Here is an 18352-nt window from a genome sequence, read left to right on the forward strand (position 1 = left end):
ACTTTATTTACAAACCTTGGGTAGTTTTTCTCTAAAAACCTTTTCTCATATTCCCAATATACCTGTTCCTGGCCTTTCTGAATTATTTGAGGAAACTTTTACTGCCTCGGCACTAAAAAGGGGTTTCAAACCCATTATTGTTCATGGATATCAAACATAACTGAATAATCAAATAAGGAGCAGTTCTGACATTCATCCCACGTGGCTATCACTTGTTCCTCAGAAAGATTTGTTCCCAGGACTCCACGTACTGCCAACACAGTGGAGGCATTAAGAGAGGCCTTGTAAAAGAAACCATTTTCTCAGAAGCTACAATTACTGGAGTTAGAAGCATAGAATGAACAATATTAGGACCAAAGAAAACTATACAGAGGTAGTCAATCAGTAAGTTCACAAAATCCAATGAACCCGGGACATCAGGAGGTCACTTCCTTGGCCCTCAGGGTCCATAGCTCACAGTCCTGAGGAGGGCCACAGGGTTGGATTTTCGTCCATGTCACAGGGCCACTGATCAACCCAGGGTCTGTGTATGCTGTCCCCAGCATAGAACCAACAGAGAAATCCTCCAACTTGAATAGGTATCCTGGATTAAGGCTTCTATCTTCCCTTTGTGAGAGAATGAATTGGTCTGTTACAGCCATACACTAAACCATGAAGACAGCTAGTGCACACAGCACGCAGTGGGCACTCGCTGAGGATCTGTAACACGAATGGACTGAATGAGTCAATGGAGGGAGAGATGGATAAAAGAGAAGGAGAGAAGGGAATCAGATCATCTGGTTCTCAACCAGGGGTGATTTTGTTCCCAGAAGGTATTTTGTTAACAATGTCTGGAGCTATTTTGGTTGCTGCAACTGGCTGTTGTTATTGGCATCTAATGAGTAGACAGAGGTCAAGGCTACTGCTAAACATCCTACAGTGCAGGGCAAACCCCCTTACAACCTCTGACTAAGAATGAATGAGTCCCAAATGTCTATAGGGCAAAGGTTAAGAAGTCCTGGTCTAGTTACTGAGTTTTAAAGTTGTTTTCTCTAGAGAATGTATTTATGTGTCTCTAACATTTTGTCATTGTTGTGTGCTATTGAATTTATTTCAGTGCACATTGACCCCATATAGGGTTTCCCTGGCTGTAAATCTTTATGTAAGTCTCATCTTTCTCAAGTGGAGTGGCCGGTGGATTGGCACTGCTGACATTGTGGTGAGCAGCCCAACACATAACCCACTGCCCTACTAGGGCTTCTCTAGCACTTTTGTTGTTGTTGTTAAGTGCCGTTGAGTCAATTCTGACCCATAGCAACCCTGCATAGGGTTTCCAAGGAACAGCTTGGTAAGCTTGAACCACCGACTTTGTAGTTCAAATGACTTCATAGACTGACACACTAGCATTAGGGTGACACCATAGAGATGCTTAAAATTCAGCTTGATTTACTTACCACTTTGTATTTCTTCATACCCTTTGTATCTTTATGGGATTTACAGATATCTTTCTGTAATAAAGATCATGTAAGAAGGAGCTAGCTGGAAATTCCCCAGGGGAGACATGTGTCTAAAAAACTGCAAGAATTGTTTGGCTACCCTATAAGAGAACCATAATACCTGAATTTCAAATTTTAAGGGGCTTTTTGGGTTGGGAGAACAGGAAATTGGCTTATTAAAAGATCATTTGACCATGGAGTATTTTCCTCCTACAGTAATTTTATAAGAAAATGATTTCAATTCTATGAAGATTCTATTTAATAATTTAGAAATTTTCAAATCAGCCAGCAGAAAAATGATAATTGGTCGTCTCTTGGTCTCTATTGTCACAAAGTAGTCTGAGAATGTGAAAGTCTGTAGGTGAAAGTTTCATCTATGAATTTAAAACATTTCAAAACTAGCATAGGACATCAGCCTAACAAAACCTACATTACAAAATCACAGAGCTGCTGATTCAGCCCAGAAACTGAGCTTCAAAACATCCTAACTGGACTTTATTTTTGCTTGAATCACTTGTGAGCTTCCTTCCCACCAACATTGAACCTTGGCTTTCTCCCTGTCCTGTCCTCTCCCCGCACCCCACCCCAGTCTTCTGTCTCTGCCTACCTCTCCAGCCCCACCCCACCCATTCCTCCTCTGACTCTTTTAAAACTGGTCTTAACGTTTTTTAAACTTTTTCTTTAAAAAAAAAAAAAATTCATATAGTAAAGTACACAAGTTTGAGTGTATACTTTGATGAAGGGTCTCTGGCTGGTACCAACAGGTTATACTTGACTATAACCTTACAGGGTGGCAGCTCAAACCCATCCAGAAATGCCATGAAGTAAAGACCTGGCAACCTCCTTCTCTAAAGATTGCAGCAAAGAAAACCCTATGGAGCAGATGGAGTACTCTGTAACTACTTTGTAACTGGGAAAACACCAGTCAGAACTGACTGGTAAAATGTTTGCTTGTCAGTATGCAGTATGTTTTAAAAGTGTGATGGCTTTTGTGGCTATCAGTCAAATCAAGACTATTTCCATACACTCAAATGTTTCTTTGGTGTTTTCTTAACAAAAATACCATGAGTGGATGGCTTTTAACAAACAGAAATATCTTCCTGCGGTTTTACTGTTGTTAGGCACTGTAAAGTTGGCACTGACTCATAGCAACCCTATACACAACAGAATGAAACACTGCCTGGCCCTGAACCAACCTCACAACCATAGCTATGTTTGTACCCATTACTACAGCCATTGTGCCAATCCATCTCTTTGGAGGTCTTTCTCATTTTTCTCTGATGCTCTACTTTACCAAACATGAAGTCCTTCTCCAGGGACTGGTCCCTCTTAATAACATATCCAAACTATATGAGATGAAGTCTTAGTATCGTCACTTCTAAGGGGCATTCTGGCAGTATTTCTCACAGTTTGGGAGGCTGGAAGTCCCAATTCAAAGTGTCAGCTATAGGAGAATAATTCCCATTGGCTCTAGTGAAAGTTCCTTTTCTCCTTTCAGCATCTAGGGTAGACCCAGCTGCACAAAACCTCTTAAAAGTGTTCAAGAGCAAAACTGTCAGTTTCAGGACTAAGGTGCAGTTGACCCAAGTCATGGTATTTTCAGTTGCCTCATATGCATGTGAAAGTTAGGCAACGAATAAGAAAGACCATAGAAGAATTGATGTGTTGAGAAGAATATTGAAAGTACCATGGACGGCCAGGAGAACAAATTGTTTTGGAAGAAGTACAGCCATATTGCTCTGTGGAAGTGAAGATGGTAGGACTTTGTGTTGCATACTTTGAACACAGTATCAGGAGGGATTAGTTCCTAGAAAAGGATACCACATTTGGCAAAGCAGAGGGTCAGTGAAAAAGAGGAAGACCCTTAAGGAAATAGATTGACACAGTGGATGCTACAGTGGACTTAAGTTTAACAACAACTGTGAGGATGTTGTAGGGCTGGGCAGTATTAGACATAAGGTTGCTATGAGTTGGAGCCAAATCAATGGCACCTAACAACAATATAGCAGTAGGTCCAGCATTGCTTAGAAATTTCAAGTGTCTTAGCATCCATCTTCCCACTGATCCAAGAGTTCCAAAGTGCAGCAACCCCAGGTCCAAAGGAAACACTCTACTTCTACCTCTTCTTTCTTGGTCCTTCTATCTCTGCTTACTTCTCTCTTCTTATATCTCTTGTAACATACATGGTGTTGCAATTCAGACCCCAGGAAAACACCCCTTACATAGGATCATGGCTCTGGTGGGATTAAGGATGTTGCATTCCACCCTTTGATTTCTTGACTGCTGCTTTCATGAGTGATGTTGGTTGATCTGGTAAAAATGAAGTCTTTCACAACTTCAATCTTTTCTCCATTTATATTGATGGTATTTATTGGTCCAGTCAAGAAATCAAATAACATATTGTATTAGACAAATCTGCTGCACAAGACCTCTTTAAAGTGTTTAAGAGCAAAGATGTCAGTTTGAGGACTAACATGCACCTGACCCAAGCCATGGAATTTTCAATTACCTCATATGCATGTGAAAACTCAACAATGTGAAAATTTGAAAATTCAAAAAAAAGAAGAATTGATTCATTTGAGTTATGGTGTTAGAAGAGAAGATTAAAAGTACCGTGGACTGCCAAAAGAACAATCAGATCTGTGTTTGTACAGTCAAAAGGCTCCTAGAAGTCAGGATGGCCAGACTTTGTCTCGTATACTTAGGATATATTATCAGGAGGGATAAGTTCCTGGAGAAGGACATTATTCTTGGTAAAGTGGAGGGTCAGTGAAAAAGAGGAAGACCCCCAAAGAGGTGGGTTGGCACAGTGGCAACAGCAATGGGCTCAAGTGTAGCAATGACTGGGAGGTTGGCACAGGACTGGGCAGTGTTTCATTCTGTTGTGGTGGTGAGTTTGTACTGCCAACACTGTGGTTCAAATTGACTGTGCAGTCCAGTGCTTATCTTACAGTGCTACATCAGGACTCCAAGGGTAGAATGTTGTTGTTGTACTGCTTCTTGGAAAACCTTACACAGGGTCGTTATGAGTCGGATCCAACTCGACAGCACTTAACAACAATATTCTACCCTTAAGAGCACAGTCTCCAAAAGGTAAGCACTGGACTGTAAACCAGAAAGTCTACAGTTTGAGCCTGCCAGCTGATCCACAAGAGAAAGGTGAGGCTTTCTGCTCTCACGGAGATTTAAAAACCTCAGAAACCCTATACAGGGTTGCTATGAGTCGGAACTGACTTAATGGCACTGAACAAGAATTCCATCCGTATTCTTATTGGTGTATCTCTTCAAATTGCAGTGTTGTTGCACTTGGAAATTCCTCGATCTGGGGAAAGGTTGATGTCAAGATACATGAGCCCTCAAAGAAATGCTGGGCCTAAAGTTGTTGTTGTTAGGTGCCATTGAGTTGGCTCTGACTCATAGCAACCCTATGTGCAACAGAACAAAATACTGCCCAGTCCTGTGCCATCCTCACAACTATTGTTAGGTGTCTTCGCTTCAGTTCTGACTCATAAGGACCATACGTACAACATCTTCACAGTTGTCATATGAGCCCATTGTCGCAGCCACTGTGTCAATTCATCTCAGTGGGATGGGAGTCTTCCTTTTTTTTGCTGACCCTTTACTTTACCAAGAATGATGTCTTGTTCCAAGGACTGATCCTTCCTGACAACATGTCCAAAGTACGAGAGACTAAGTCACAAATCACATTGTGGAGTTGCATTATGTAACTGCTACATTACATCACTGCATAACTACCAAACCACCAAGAATCATGGCCCAACCGATTTGACACACATTTTGGGGGACACAATTCAGTCCACAACAGACCCCTTTTCAGTCGACCTCCCCCCATCCTCCTCACTCAGAGGGAATTTAAATTATTTGAATTTCTACCACTCACTTTTCCCCTTCCTGAATTTCACAGAAATGGAACCATGCATTGCATCTTTTGCTGTGTCTGGATGTTTGGGCTCAAGTTTTTTGCCTGAAAGATTCAGAGGTGTTGCTGCATAATTCAGCAATTCTGTCATTTCTTTTTTAGGGTGTTCTGTTGCATTGAGAACTATTATGAATAAAGTTGCTATAAACACTCTTGCACAAGCTTTTTTCTTTCTTGCTTTGTTTAAATACATGCTTTTATTGCTTTGGGACATCTGCCCAGGGGTGAAAATGTTGGGTCACAAAGAATTGCCTGGTTATCCTAACCTTTGTGTGTTGATGGCTACATCAGACTCCATTTACTTGAGTTCCTCAGCCCAGCCGAGGCTTCACACCCTTCTACTCCAGTTACTTGAGTGATTCCTACCCAGCTTACAGGTCTAGAAGCTTCCTGACTTCTAGAGAAGTCTACTAGGTTTTCCCTGCAAAGAATTTCCAGAACACCCATGGTTTTCCAGACTCCTAGTAATTATGAAACCATCACTAGTTCAAGAAGTCCCAGTTGGGTGTCTACTCTTACTTATCACATGGTTTTTTTTAAAGGTATTGCATAGTAACTATGTAATCAAGATGGCGGACCCTTGCTGCAACAGGGGAAAGTGCCAGGTACTTCAGGGGAACTGGTGACACAAAGATGGGGCACTAAGTGCAGATCAAAGCCATCAACCATCCAAGCAAACATATCAGCTGACTTGATCATTCTGTCTGTATCTACAGTAAGAACAACAGCCACAGCAGTAATTGCTTGCCAGGTGATAGAGGTATGCCCTGTGTCACCTTAGTCTTGCCAAGATCCTCTAAGAGACATACTACTATTTCTTCCACTTTCCAGATTATGCAACTTAGGTCCAGAGAGTTACTTGCCTGAAAAACATTAGCAAGTAAATGGCTGAAGAAAGATGCTAGCCCACTCTGCCACATTTTCTGTTATTGTTAAGTGCAATTGAGTCAGTTCTGACTCATAGTGACCCTGTATAGGGTTTCCGAGGAGCAGCGGGTGGGTTTGAGCTGCTGATCTTCTGGTTTGTAATCCAGTGTTGATCCTACAGTGCCACACCAGTGTTAATTTTGGACATGTCACCAGGAAGGACCAATCACCAGAACATGACATCATGGTTGGTAAAGTAGCTGTTGTTAGGTGTCGTTGAATTGGCTGTGACTCATAGCAACCCTACAAACAACTGAACATAACACTGCCCAGTCCTGCGCCATCCTCACTCTTATGGGTCAAGTTTGAGTCCATTGGTGCTGCCACTGTGTCAGTCCATCTCATTGGTGTCTTCCTCTTATTTTCCTGACCCTCTACTTTGCCAAGCATGATGTCATTTTCTAGGGACTGGTCCTTCCTGATGTCATGTCCAAAATCTCATCATTCTGGTAAAGTAGAGAGTCATCAAAAATGAGGTGGATTGGCCCAAAAGCCACAACAATGGGCTCAAACATACCAAACATTATGAAGATGATACAGGATGGGGCAATGGCTGGCTTTGTTATACCTCAGGTCATGATGAGTCACAGCTGGCTCAAAGGCAACAAACACCAATCTTTCCCTCACTGGGCTCTTCGAATGCAATTCCATATTTGCTTGTGTGGTTATTAGATGAAGGCCTGCTTCCCAAATAAGCTCCAAGCTGGAGTCAGGATCCTTTTGCATGCTGACCTGGCTCACCGTTGACTCTGCCTGACACTGAAAAGTGTTCAGTGAGACATACTATGCTTGAATGTCCCAGAGAAAGAATGAACATCTTAAATGTGCTCTGTGTCTACCCCTCAGACGGTCAGAAGGCTGACAGTTCAGTTCATAAGCTGAATAAGCAGATTCCATTCATTTGCTTTAAAGATCCCTGGTGGGATTGTAAGATCAGCATTGGATTGCAAACTGCAAGGTTGGCGGTTTAAACCCACCAGTCGCTCTGAGACAGAAAGATGAGACTTTCTGTTCCTGTAAAGATTTACAGCCTTAGAAACCCTATACAATATCACAATGAGGCAGAATTGACACAATGGCAGTGAGATTAATTTACTTTATAAAGACAAGTTATGATTGATCAAAGATGGTTCCACTTTCCAAACAAGCCTTTTAAGCAATCACATATGGTGGCAGCAGATGAATGGATAATGCACACATGGGATACACAGACGATGGAAGATGACCTAATCACAAAATGACAAATAGGGTATGTCCCCATCTCCATGAAATATCTAGAAGAGTCCTTGTATCTTAGTGGTTGGTTACCAGAAGTGGGGGGAAGGAAGAAAAAAGGGGGACCCACTGCTTAAAGGCCGGGACTCTGACTTTCTGTTAGGGGTGATGGAAAAATTTGGAAATGGATCATGGTGACAGCTGGAGACTACGATGGATACAAGTAATACCACTGGGAGGTACACGTGAAGGGTGTGGAAATGCCAAATACTTTGTTACATATATACTTATCTCAATTTCAAGGAGTTTTAGAATAAAGAACAAAATCTAAAACATATATAGGGAATAGGAAATTATTTGAGAGGCTGTTACAGAGCTCTGGGCACATAGTGGGTTAAGCATTGGGAGGCTAAGAAGTCAACAGTTGGAGCCCATCAGCCACCGCAAAGAAGAAAGATGAGGCAGTTTGCTCCTATTAAGATTTACAACCTCAAAACACCCACGAGGGCAGTTCAACTCTGCCTTATAGATTTATTATGAATTGGAATCAACTCAAGGGCCGTGGGTTTTGTTTTTTTGTTTATTTGGGTTTTTTGTTTTTTTTTTTGATAGCTGCAACTTCCAAATGAAGATCAATAAGTAAAGGAGATGGGGCAGCCCATATGTTGTCCAGGTGAAGGTGATAAGGGGCCAATGGGAATATGGAGTTCAACTCACACCAGGGCCTCTAGACAATCTCCTTGCTAACAAAGGTATCTATGCACTGCCTCACCAAGCAGAGCTGACTCTGCTACAGGAAGATGAACGTAAATAAGGTCTGAGTGACACTCTCAGGTAGATGTGTCTCCATGGATACTCAACATGCATGGCAATATTTTGTTCTTACTTCACTTCCAAACATTTCAACAAACCCAAAACATTAGCATGTTGAACTACATCCTTTACTCATCAGAGTGTGGGCACATCTCTGTGTCATTTATAGGACTGAGGACAGATGTTTGGAGAGAGGTTGTTTTTGTTAGGTGCCTTCAAGTCAGTTCGGACTCACAACAACCCTACACATGACTGAATGAAGTGCCACCCAGTCCTGCGCCATTGTAGCCTTCACTGTCTAGCTCATCGTACATCTTCCTCTTTTTTGCTGACCTTCTACTTTGCCCAGCATGATGTCCTTCTCCAGGGACTGGTTCTTCCTTAAGACATGTCCAAAGTTGTTGTTAAGTACCATGGAGTCGGATCTGACTCATAGCGACCCTATGCAGCGTTTCTGAGGCTGCAAATCTTTACAGGAGCAGAAAACCTCTTATTTCTCCCATGGAAGAGCTGGTAATTTCGAACCGCCAACCTTCAGGTTAGCAGCCCAATTCGTAACCACTACGCTACCAGTCTCACCACCCTTGCTTCTAAGAGAAGGAAATACTTCTACAACCATTTTTTGATGCACAAAATCCTCCCTAGCGCTAAGTTTCAAGGCCTCTTGTGGTCCTCTCAAACATTCCCATATGAGGATGTAATGTGACAAACAGCCCTGAAGTGTTTGGCCAGAACATGGGATAGAATATAGGGTGGCTGTAAGCTGCCTTAACAATCTCTGGGGCCCCAGGACCTGTTCGCTAAGCCTGTTTCTTCACACGGATACAGAATTGCCTGGGATAAGACATTTCCTGAAGCCAGATCACAGCTGGGAAATCTCTGGATTGCCACTGACCCTAGCATTTAGCTGGCACATGGTGATGTGAAATTTAAAACAAGAATTATTGGTTTTATTCCCCACCGTTCATATTTACCGGTCCCTGTAGAGTGCTCACAGAGAACACACTCAGCTACTAACCAAAATGTTGGACATTCAAGCCCACCAGAGGCACCCCATAAGAAAGACCTGGTGATCAACTTTAAGAAAACCAGTCACTAGAACACAGGTATACTCTGACACATACTGGCTCACTGTGAGGTAGGGTAGACTATATGGTAACTGAAGCTTCATGTTCATTGTTGTTGTTGTTATGTGCTGTAGAGTCGATTCCAACTCAGCGACCCTGTACAGGGTTTCCAAGGCTGTCAATCTTTACGGGAGCAGAAAGCCTCATCTTACTCCCGCAGAACAGCTGGTAGTTCTGAACTGCTGACCGTGCGGTTCACAGCCCGATTCGTAACCACTACGCTATCAGAGCTCCTTTCATGTTCATAAGCAGTTGGAAATGGTTCACTGGCTTGTTCTACGATGACCAGCAGGTCAGGGGACCTCAGAGAAGGTTCAGGGAATGGTCCTGGAAGCCATTAGAAATGTGTTGTTGTTGTTGTTGTTGTTAGCTGTCATCAAGTCAGCCCCAACTCATGGCAGCCCCTCGGGTCATGGAGTACAACTGTTCCTAAGGGCTAATGGCCTACCATATTTACCACAATAGTTTGCCAGTTTGTTCTTCCATGAAGGTTGGATTCAAATGGCCCATTTCTAGGTTAGCTGCTGCTGCTTTTGTTGTTAAGATCTGTATAGGGCTTCTGAGGAGTGGCTAGTGGATTTGAACCACCGACCTTGTGGTTAGAAGCTCAGTGCTTACCCTACAATGCTGGACAGACAATTGCAAGACACTTGTGCCCACAAGGGATCAACAGATGTAATTCCTGAAATATTGAAAATCTAAACACAGAGGGATTTTTTTTTTTTTTTTTTGACAATCGATAAAAAATCCAAAATGCGTTACATCATTTGAAATGAACAAGAGAGTCGAATGCATCTTTGACTTGGTAACATTTATTCAATATTCTTTGAAATTAGCAGGGAGTGGAAGAAATACATTGCCAGTCAAATACAGCCACAAAAATGTCCTGGCCATAAAGAAAGCACTATGAGAAATACACACTACTGAAGTCGCAAGACCTCTACTAAACTTACTACCTCTTAACCACAAAACCTCAAACACAAACTGTAACTTACTCATATAAAAATCTCGACATTTTAAAGAAAAAGAGATTCGACTTGCTCTTAACTTGCCTCCATTACAGGTCATTTTGTGGTGTGTAGTGTTTTTGTTTTTTGTTTTTTTCATTTGTTTTGTTTTATTTCAAGACCTAGTTTGTTGACTATTACAAAAAAATGAAAACAAATAAACAAAAACAACCAAAAAACTCAAAACCTCAAAAGAATGTTTCCCAAGGTTCAACACAACAGCACGGAAACGAATTACTTACCCATGCACAGAATAAGGCAAAGGTTAATTTCAGTCAGGTTAGGAATAGTAACTTTAACTAGCTTTATTTTTTTTCAAAAACAAAAGAATATTTCAGAATTCTTTGTAAGTAACAGTTATACTGTATTATGCATCAGACTCTACAAGTTTTTCCTAACTCTACTCAGAAAGCCAGCACTCACGTTAGCTAGAAACTTTTCCTTGATTAGACTTACTGTGTAGCAAGTCCAGGAACAGATCTGGATTTTATGATAGTGTCTACCATGGAAAAAGCACACACAACTAGGAACATACGGTTTAGCAAGCTGAAAATCCATTAAAACAAAGTCTACGGATTTCACAAATTCCGTTGTTAAAATATTTTCCCCCAAACTAAAAGCTGCAGAAAATTAGTTCTTAAATATTCTACTGAAAACTCTTGAGCAGCTAAACTTTGAAATTTCTTACACTGTTTATTTCCTTAAAAATATTTAAATGAGTGAAGTATCCCATCTTTTTGAAAAATAAACCCCACCCCACCTCGAAAAAAAAGAAAAGAAAGAAAGAAAGAAAAAGATTACAAATCTTTTGTTTTAATCAATGTGACCAAGGGTTTGTCATCAGGACTGTAATCTTCATAGGCAATGGGGGTCACATCGTACATCGCTGGCCGGGATTTCTTTCCGAACCTGAAATCACACCAAGAACAAAGACTGGAGTTAGAAAAACACAGAGCCTCGGGTCTTAGCTTTAAAGGCCAGTGGTAAAAATGACTTATATTCAAGAATCAAATGGAACTATAAAAATATTCCAAGAATAGATTCTCCAGCATGTACCAAAATTTAACACTCTCTGAGACTCAACACAAAAAGCGTGTAAACATTAGTCTTTCGTGCAGGAGGAAATAAAAATGGATTTCAGCAAGCACAAAGCTCAAATTAATGTTAAAGCTTCTAAGGGAAATGTTGGCCAAGCATTCAGGCGTGACAATTTTGCACTTGGTTTTAAGAAAGCGTGTATTGATTTGTCTTGTTCTTACTGAGACCCATAACTACGGAAGGTAAGATGATGTTACATCCACAGCGGTGCCTAGAATACAGACAGGCTGCCAGGGAGACCTTCACTGGCCTTGGAGAAACACTGGGCTCCAGACACATTCTCAGGAGAATTGTGCAGGCTGGAAGGCCAGCTGAAGTCCCCACAGAAGGACAAGGACAGGGGGAGGAAAGGGTTCAAATAAAGAGGGGCTTGCCCACAATGGGGCAGCACCCACCCTGAATCCCACCTATCCACCACTACCTCCTCCTCCACACTCTGACACATACACACAAGGCATTGTTGTTCTCTGCCCACAAAGTCTTTGTCCCAACAGATTTGTATATATCAAAATTCCCTGGACATCAGGGGAGATGGATGCCCAGAATCCTGGAGAGCTGAAATGCAGTCCCAGGGCTTCCTGCCAAGCCAGCCTTAGACCATGATTATTCAAATAGGCAAATGCAACTTCTGGGTGGTCTCTTCAGAGGCCAGATCTCACCTTCTTTAGAAGTGCAGTGTGATTTAAACAATCTTCCCCACCACCCACCACCACCCACCACCACCCACCACCACCCCTTCTCCAGGTTATAGTTTACTGATTTGGGGTTGTTTTTTTTAACTGTTTCAAGTCCACCAGGGTTCAATAAAAAAGAAGTTGAAGAAGCTTCCATCTTAAAGAGTTCCTGCTGTGGCTCTGTAGAGTCAGCAGTTCAAACCCACTAGCAACTCCTCAGAAACGCTATATGGGGCTGCTAGGAGTCAGAACCAAAAGACACTTAATAACAACAACAGGTTGGGTCCCTCGGACTGGAAGGGGCTTGTTTCGCATCCTGACTTCTGTCTGATTCTGTCCATTCATTTGAGATCTTTTGAAACGCCATCACCCCCTTGTATAGAGAGAAGTTGAATCCAGTGGGCAAGTTTGGAGAAAGTGTGTATTTCATATGATCCTTTAGCTTCAAACACTCACGATTATATATTCTAATTCATGCAAGGTTGTTGAATTGGGGTTGAAAGGAACCATGCCAGACAGGCACCAGGCAAAACACAGGGTTAAAGAATTTATGTTTCCCCCTCCTCCAAAAAACCCACTACCATGACTGCAATATTGGAAAGACTTCAATACATTTCCCCCCCATTGTCATCAAGTTGACTCTGACTGGTGGTCTCCAGGCCTTATTTCCAAGGTATCTCCGGTGAATTTGGTCCATCAACTTTTAGGTTAGCAGTTGAGTGCCTTTAGCCATTTACACCACCCAAGACTCCCATTACCAAGAGAGCCTGCTTACAGTAAGACCAGCTTGCACTGAGGACATCTGGTGGTACAGCTGGTTACTAATTGGGCTGCTAACTGAAAAGTAAATGGTTTGAACCTGTCAGCTGCTTTGACAGAGACATGAGGCAATTTGCTTCTCTGAAGATTTTATTGATGCTGCTTTTGTTGTTAAGTGCCGTAAAGTCGTTTCTGACCCACAGCGACCCTGTATAGGGTTTCCAAAGAGCAGCAGGTGAGTTTGAACTGCTGACCTTGGAGTTCAAACCAACTTTGCAGTCCAGCGCATTAACCCACAGCCACACCAGGACTCCATAAATTCCTGTATAACCCACTTGTTGTTGTTAAGTACCATCAAATCGGTTATGACTCATAGCAACCGTATATAGGGTTTCCGAGAAACGACTAGTGGACTTGAACCACCAACCTTGCAGTTGAAACTGATTTTGCAGTCCCGTGCATTAACTCACAATGCCACACCAAACCACTTACAGCCTCGGAAACCCTATGGGGCAGTTCTACTCTGCTCTATCTGGTGGCTATGAATCAGAATGGACTCTCCAGGGTAGTGAGTTTGGTTTTCTTCACTTGCATAGCACTAGAAAATGGAGTTTGAAGGTTTAAAGTCAGACATGGGTTGGAAACCCTGCATGGCAAACCTACGAGTGCAGAGAAAAAAAATCAAAACAAACTCACTGCCAATGAGTTGATTTGGCCTCATAGCAACCCTACACAGGGTTTCTGAGACTGCAAATCTTTATGAGAACAGAAAACCTCCATCTTTCTCCCTCAGAGTGACTGATGGGTTTAAACTGCCCACCATGAGGCTGGAAGTCCAAATTCCTTAGGTGAGTTACAAAGGTCTTTATCCGAAATGGAGCATCTATGACAAGAAAAAGGAGCGCTGGTAGCGTAGTGGTTACAAGTTGGGCTGCTAACCTCAAGGTCAGCAGTTCGAAACTACCAGTGGTTCTGCGGGCGAAACATGAGGCTTTCTGTTCCTGTAAAGATTTACAGCCTTGGAAACACTACGCAGGGTTGCTGTAGGTCAGAACTGACTCGACAGCACTTAACAACAGGTACCTAATGATCTTGCTCAAAATACCATCTTGAGTGCTCACCCTCTCCTGGTGGGAAAATTCTGTGGCTAATAGAACCCCAGTATCCAGAATATATGTCTGAGAAGCAACTCCCCTCCTCCCCACTCAGACTCCTGCCACCCACCTGGCATGCCGGATAGAAGCGATGGCATTGCTGAATTCACTGTCGATGCTGCGGCAATTGTAGAACTCCTCGTAGGCCGGCCTGGAAGAACCCTGGTACTCAATGCGGCTGATGCGGCAAATGCCCACTATCAGGATGATGAGCATCAGGATGAAGGCGACACAGAGGGCCCCAATGATGATATAGAGGGAGTGGCGGGGCATGTTGGTGAGGCTCTCCGCCATGTGCCCAGACTTCCACTGCAGATCTGGAGGCACAGGGAATGACCAAATATGTGTTAGGGGCTTTTCAACATGGAGGTCTATTCCCTCCTTATGATGACGACTCAAAATCTAAAGACCCCCACCCCAAGTGGGAAAAACTAATTTCTAAGGTTAAACCACACCAAGGGCAAATGCCCTTACTATGAGGGGGCTTCCACGTCTGCACCCAGACCTTCCAGTTCCTCAGTGCTTGAGTGAGACCCCCAACAATGGGTTCTGCCATTCCATCTGCCTGCCTGAGCCCACAAGACCCAAGGAGCTGCAAGACCATCTGAACTGGGGTGTGTTCACTGCTCCACCAAGACAGCTCACACACAGGCAGACAGAGCAATACCAACTGCAGCTCACATAGCACAGGAAGGAAGAAGAAGGGTATTCTGCAAGGCAACAGCTGGTACACACAGACACAGACAAGCCGTTTTCATGGCTGACAAATGCAGCGAGACTCCCTTCGTTTCTGAACACTGCACCAATCGCTGAGAAGTCCAGTTGTAGGCTAGAGCCCAGTGGTCAGCTGAGAATGTGGCAGTACAATGCTTAAGTGCTCAGCTGCTAAAACCAAAAGGTCAGTAGTTCAAACCCATCAGCCACTTCAAGAGAGAAAGATGTTGCAGTCTGCTTTCATAAAGACAGTGGTTGTTAAGCACTATGGAGTCAGTTCCAAATCACAGCATAGGGTTTCCGAGGCTTTAAATCTTTGTGGGAACAAAATGTCTCATCTTTCTCCTGAGGAGTGGCTGGTGGGCTTGAACCACCGACCTTGCATTTGAGTACTACAGTGTTTATTCTATAGTGTCACCATGCTCCATAAATCATAAAGATGACACCCTTGGAAACCCTATGGGGCAATTCTAGTCTATTCTGTAGGGTCCCTATGAGTCCCAACTCGAAGGCAATGGGTTGGGTTGGGTTTCCTCATCAACAAGAGGGCAGCCAGTAAGCACATTTCTACTCTGACTCGCTAGACTGCTCTGAGTGCTGTGGTAGGCTCACATAAGTTCCTGATGAATTTTTAAGGACCAGTGTCTGAAGACAGCATCATGTTTGGTAAATAGGCGGGCCAATGAAAAAGAGGAAGACCTCCAGTGAGATGGGTAGACACTGCAAAAGCAAAATGGGCTCAGATACAGCAACAATTGTGAGGATGACACAGGACCAGGCAGGTTTTCATTCTGTTGTGCATAAGGTCGCCATGAGTCGGAACCGATTTGACGGCACCTAACAACAACATCATATAGATGCTGAATACACTGTGCATACACGGGACCATCACTGTGCAGAAACAGTGGGGTGGAGCTACCTGCTCTACTGGGTCCCAACTTCTTGACAAGTTGCCAAGACTGCACGCCTTTCTGATCACCAGTTCCATTTCCTAAAACTCTGTGTTCCAAGCTGCTTAGACTTTTGGGGGAAATTTTCTCAACATCTCTTCGAAACCCACTGCTTTCTCTGCTCTCCCTACCCTGGATCCCGTCTCTGTCATCTAACGCCTTCTGACACCACTGAAGGGGGCTGTTCTGGAAGCAGTGTTTGCTCTGCAGCTGGGCTGGGAGGTACCAGGTGGCTATAGCTTCCATCTCTCAGCCAGGCACCATCCTAGCCAGTCATCGCTTTGCTGGGAGCCCTGTGGGAGTTCCATGACATGAATCATGTACTAAGACACAAGAGCCACTTAGGGCAAAGGCCAATCTGATGGCTTGTAAAGTCATTTGCAGTTTGGTTTCAACTCCACTTGTCTGCTGTCTTTGATTTTCCAAAGTGCTTCAGTAAGATAACATTTTGGTGGACCAGTTGAGCTCTGGTAGCGTAGTGGTTACGAATCGGGCTGTGAACCTTAAGGTCAGCGGTTCGAAACTACCAGCTGCTCCGCGGGAGAAAGATGAGGTTTTCTACTCCCGTAAAGATTTACACCCTCAGAAACCCTGTACAGGGTCGCTATGGGTCAAAACTGACTCAATGACACTTAACAACAACAACAACAACAACAACAGTTGACTCAAAATATTTGTGAGTGAATAAAATGGTGATTATTAGGGCTACGGATCTTAAGGCCAGCAGTTCGAGACTACCAGCCGTTCTGCGGGAGAAAGATGAGGCTTTCTACTCCCGTCAGGATTTATAGCCTTCGAAATCCTGTACAGGGTCGCTATGGGTCAGAACCGACTCGACAGCACTTAACAACAACAACAAACTATCAGCTGGATCCCTGAGGTGGTGGTGTAACATAAAGCACTGGACCAACCGCAAGGTCGGTTTGAACCACAACGTCAGTGGTTCAAACTCACCAGCTGCTCCTTGGAAACCTTATACAGGGTCACTCTTATATGAGTCGGAACCAACTTGATGGCATGTAACAAAAGCAACAACAACAAAACTATCACCTGGAGTTAGGTGATGCTCAAGGTAAGGCGGGGAGTCAGCAGTCAAGTGGAGACTGAAACGCAGTCTGCCAACAATCTCTGCTCGGTTACAAGTAGACTTCATCTGAGTTCCCAAACATATTGTGAAATGCACTACCTTGTCTTCTGTGTAATGCACTTGGAAGAAAGGAGTGAGCCTTGTTCATGTGTCCACCTGTGTTACTGAGAAAATGGGCAAAGTGACTGAAATTGTGTCATACAGGGATGGAAGTAACATAAACCAAACCCACTGTCTTCGAGTTAATTCTGACTCCTAAAAACCCTATAGGATAGAGTAGAATTGCCCTAGGCTGGAATCTTTGGGAAGCAGAGTACCACATGTTTTCTCCATGGAGCAGCTGGTGGGCTTGAACCACTGACATCCTGGTTAGAGCTGCTGAACACTTAATCAATGCACCACCAGAGCTTCTTTTCATTGATGCAAAATGGAAACTATCACATTCTCAGCTGAACACTGGGCCCCATTAAACCAGAGAATGCTGTAGTGCTCAGAAACCAAGGAAGTTTTGCTTGCTTTTTTTTTTTTCAGCCAGGAAAACTTCTCCATGCATACTGGCCGTTGCCAAGAGAATGGCTGCCAGCTGAGCCCTGGGTCTTGCTTCACAAAACACCTTTTCCCTTATGTGCTGTCATAGTTTGTATTGTTCTGTCTGCCTGCATGTGAGCTGGCTTGAGGAGAGAGGTAAACACAGTCCTGTTCAGTTGGTCTTGGCAGCGCTTTGGGTCTGGCAGAGACTGCTTCCAGCGTCTCTGTAATCTGGAGAAGAGGGATGAGTGGGAAAAAGACAATGGAATGCACAGACCATCTCCTTTATAGGAACCCATTCCTTCAGCAAATTTTAACTAAGCACCTACTCGATGCCAGGTGCACTGCGCATCTGTCATACTCTGGTGGTTTGCATGTGGTGATGCTGGAAGCTGTGCCTTCAGTATTTCAAATATCATCAGAGTTATCCATGGTGGACAGGTTTCTATGGAGTTCCCAAACAGACTAGGAATAAGGGCTTGGAGAACTACTTCTGAAAGTTAGCCAAGGAAAACCTATGGCTCCCAACAGAATACTGTGTGATTCTCTTGCTTTGGGCCCATCTTCAGGAGGGATCTACCACCAGTGGATGTCATTGTGTTTGATGAAGACAAGGCTCAGGGAGGGCAAGAGAGACACTCAGTGAGATAGATTACCACAGAGGCTACAACAATGGACTTGAACATGAGGTCGACAATGATGCCACATTTCATTCAGGTCTTCTTAAGTTAAGAGTCAATTCCACAGGATGCCCAAGCAGTGATGTCAAATAGACAGTCGTATTTACATGTTTAATCCATTGTTCTCAGTGATGTTGGTGGTGGTGGTAGGTGCCAATGAGCCAGTACCGACTCATAGCAACCCTATGTACAACAGAACAAAAC

The 18352-nt window shown here is 43.4% G+C and overlaps 1 protein-coding gene across 1 annotated transcript in view; it reads right to left on the reverse strand.

Annotated features, from left to right (window-relative positions):
- Window positions 1–11301: 11301 nt before the first annotated feature.
- Window positions 11302–18352, reverse strand: part of DNER (delta/notch-like EGF repeat containing) — a 449127-nt gene continuing 442076 nt past the window's right edge. Inside the window, exons 12-13 of the mRNA XM_006866792.1 lie at window positions 14260–14506; window positions 11302–11413 (exon numbers count right to left, since the gene is read on the reverse strand). Coding sequence (XP_006866854.1) covers window positions 11302–11413; window positions 14260–14506 — 359 coding nt within the window. The remainder of the gene's footprint in view (window positions 11414–14259; window positions 14507–18352) is intronic.

This window comes from Chrysochloris asiatica, unplaced genomic scaffold, assembly GCF_000296735.1.
Source record: "Chrysochloris asiatica unplaced genomic scaffold, ChrAsi1.0 scaffold00096, whole genome shotgun sequence".
Lineage (NCBI taxonomy): Eukaryota > Metazoa > Chordata > Mammalia > Afrosoricida > Chrysochloridae > Chrysochloris > Chrysochloris asiatica.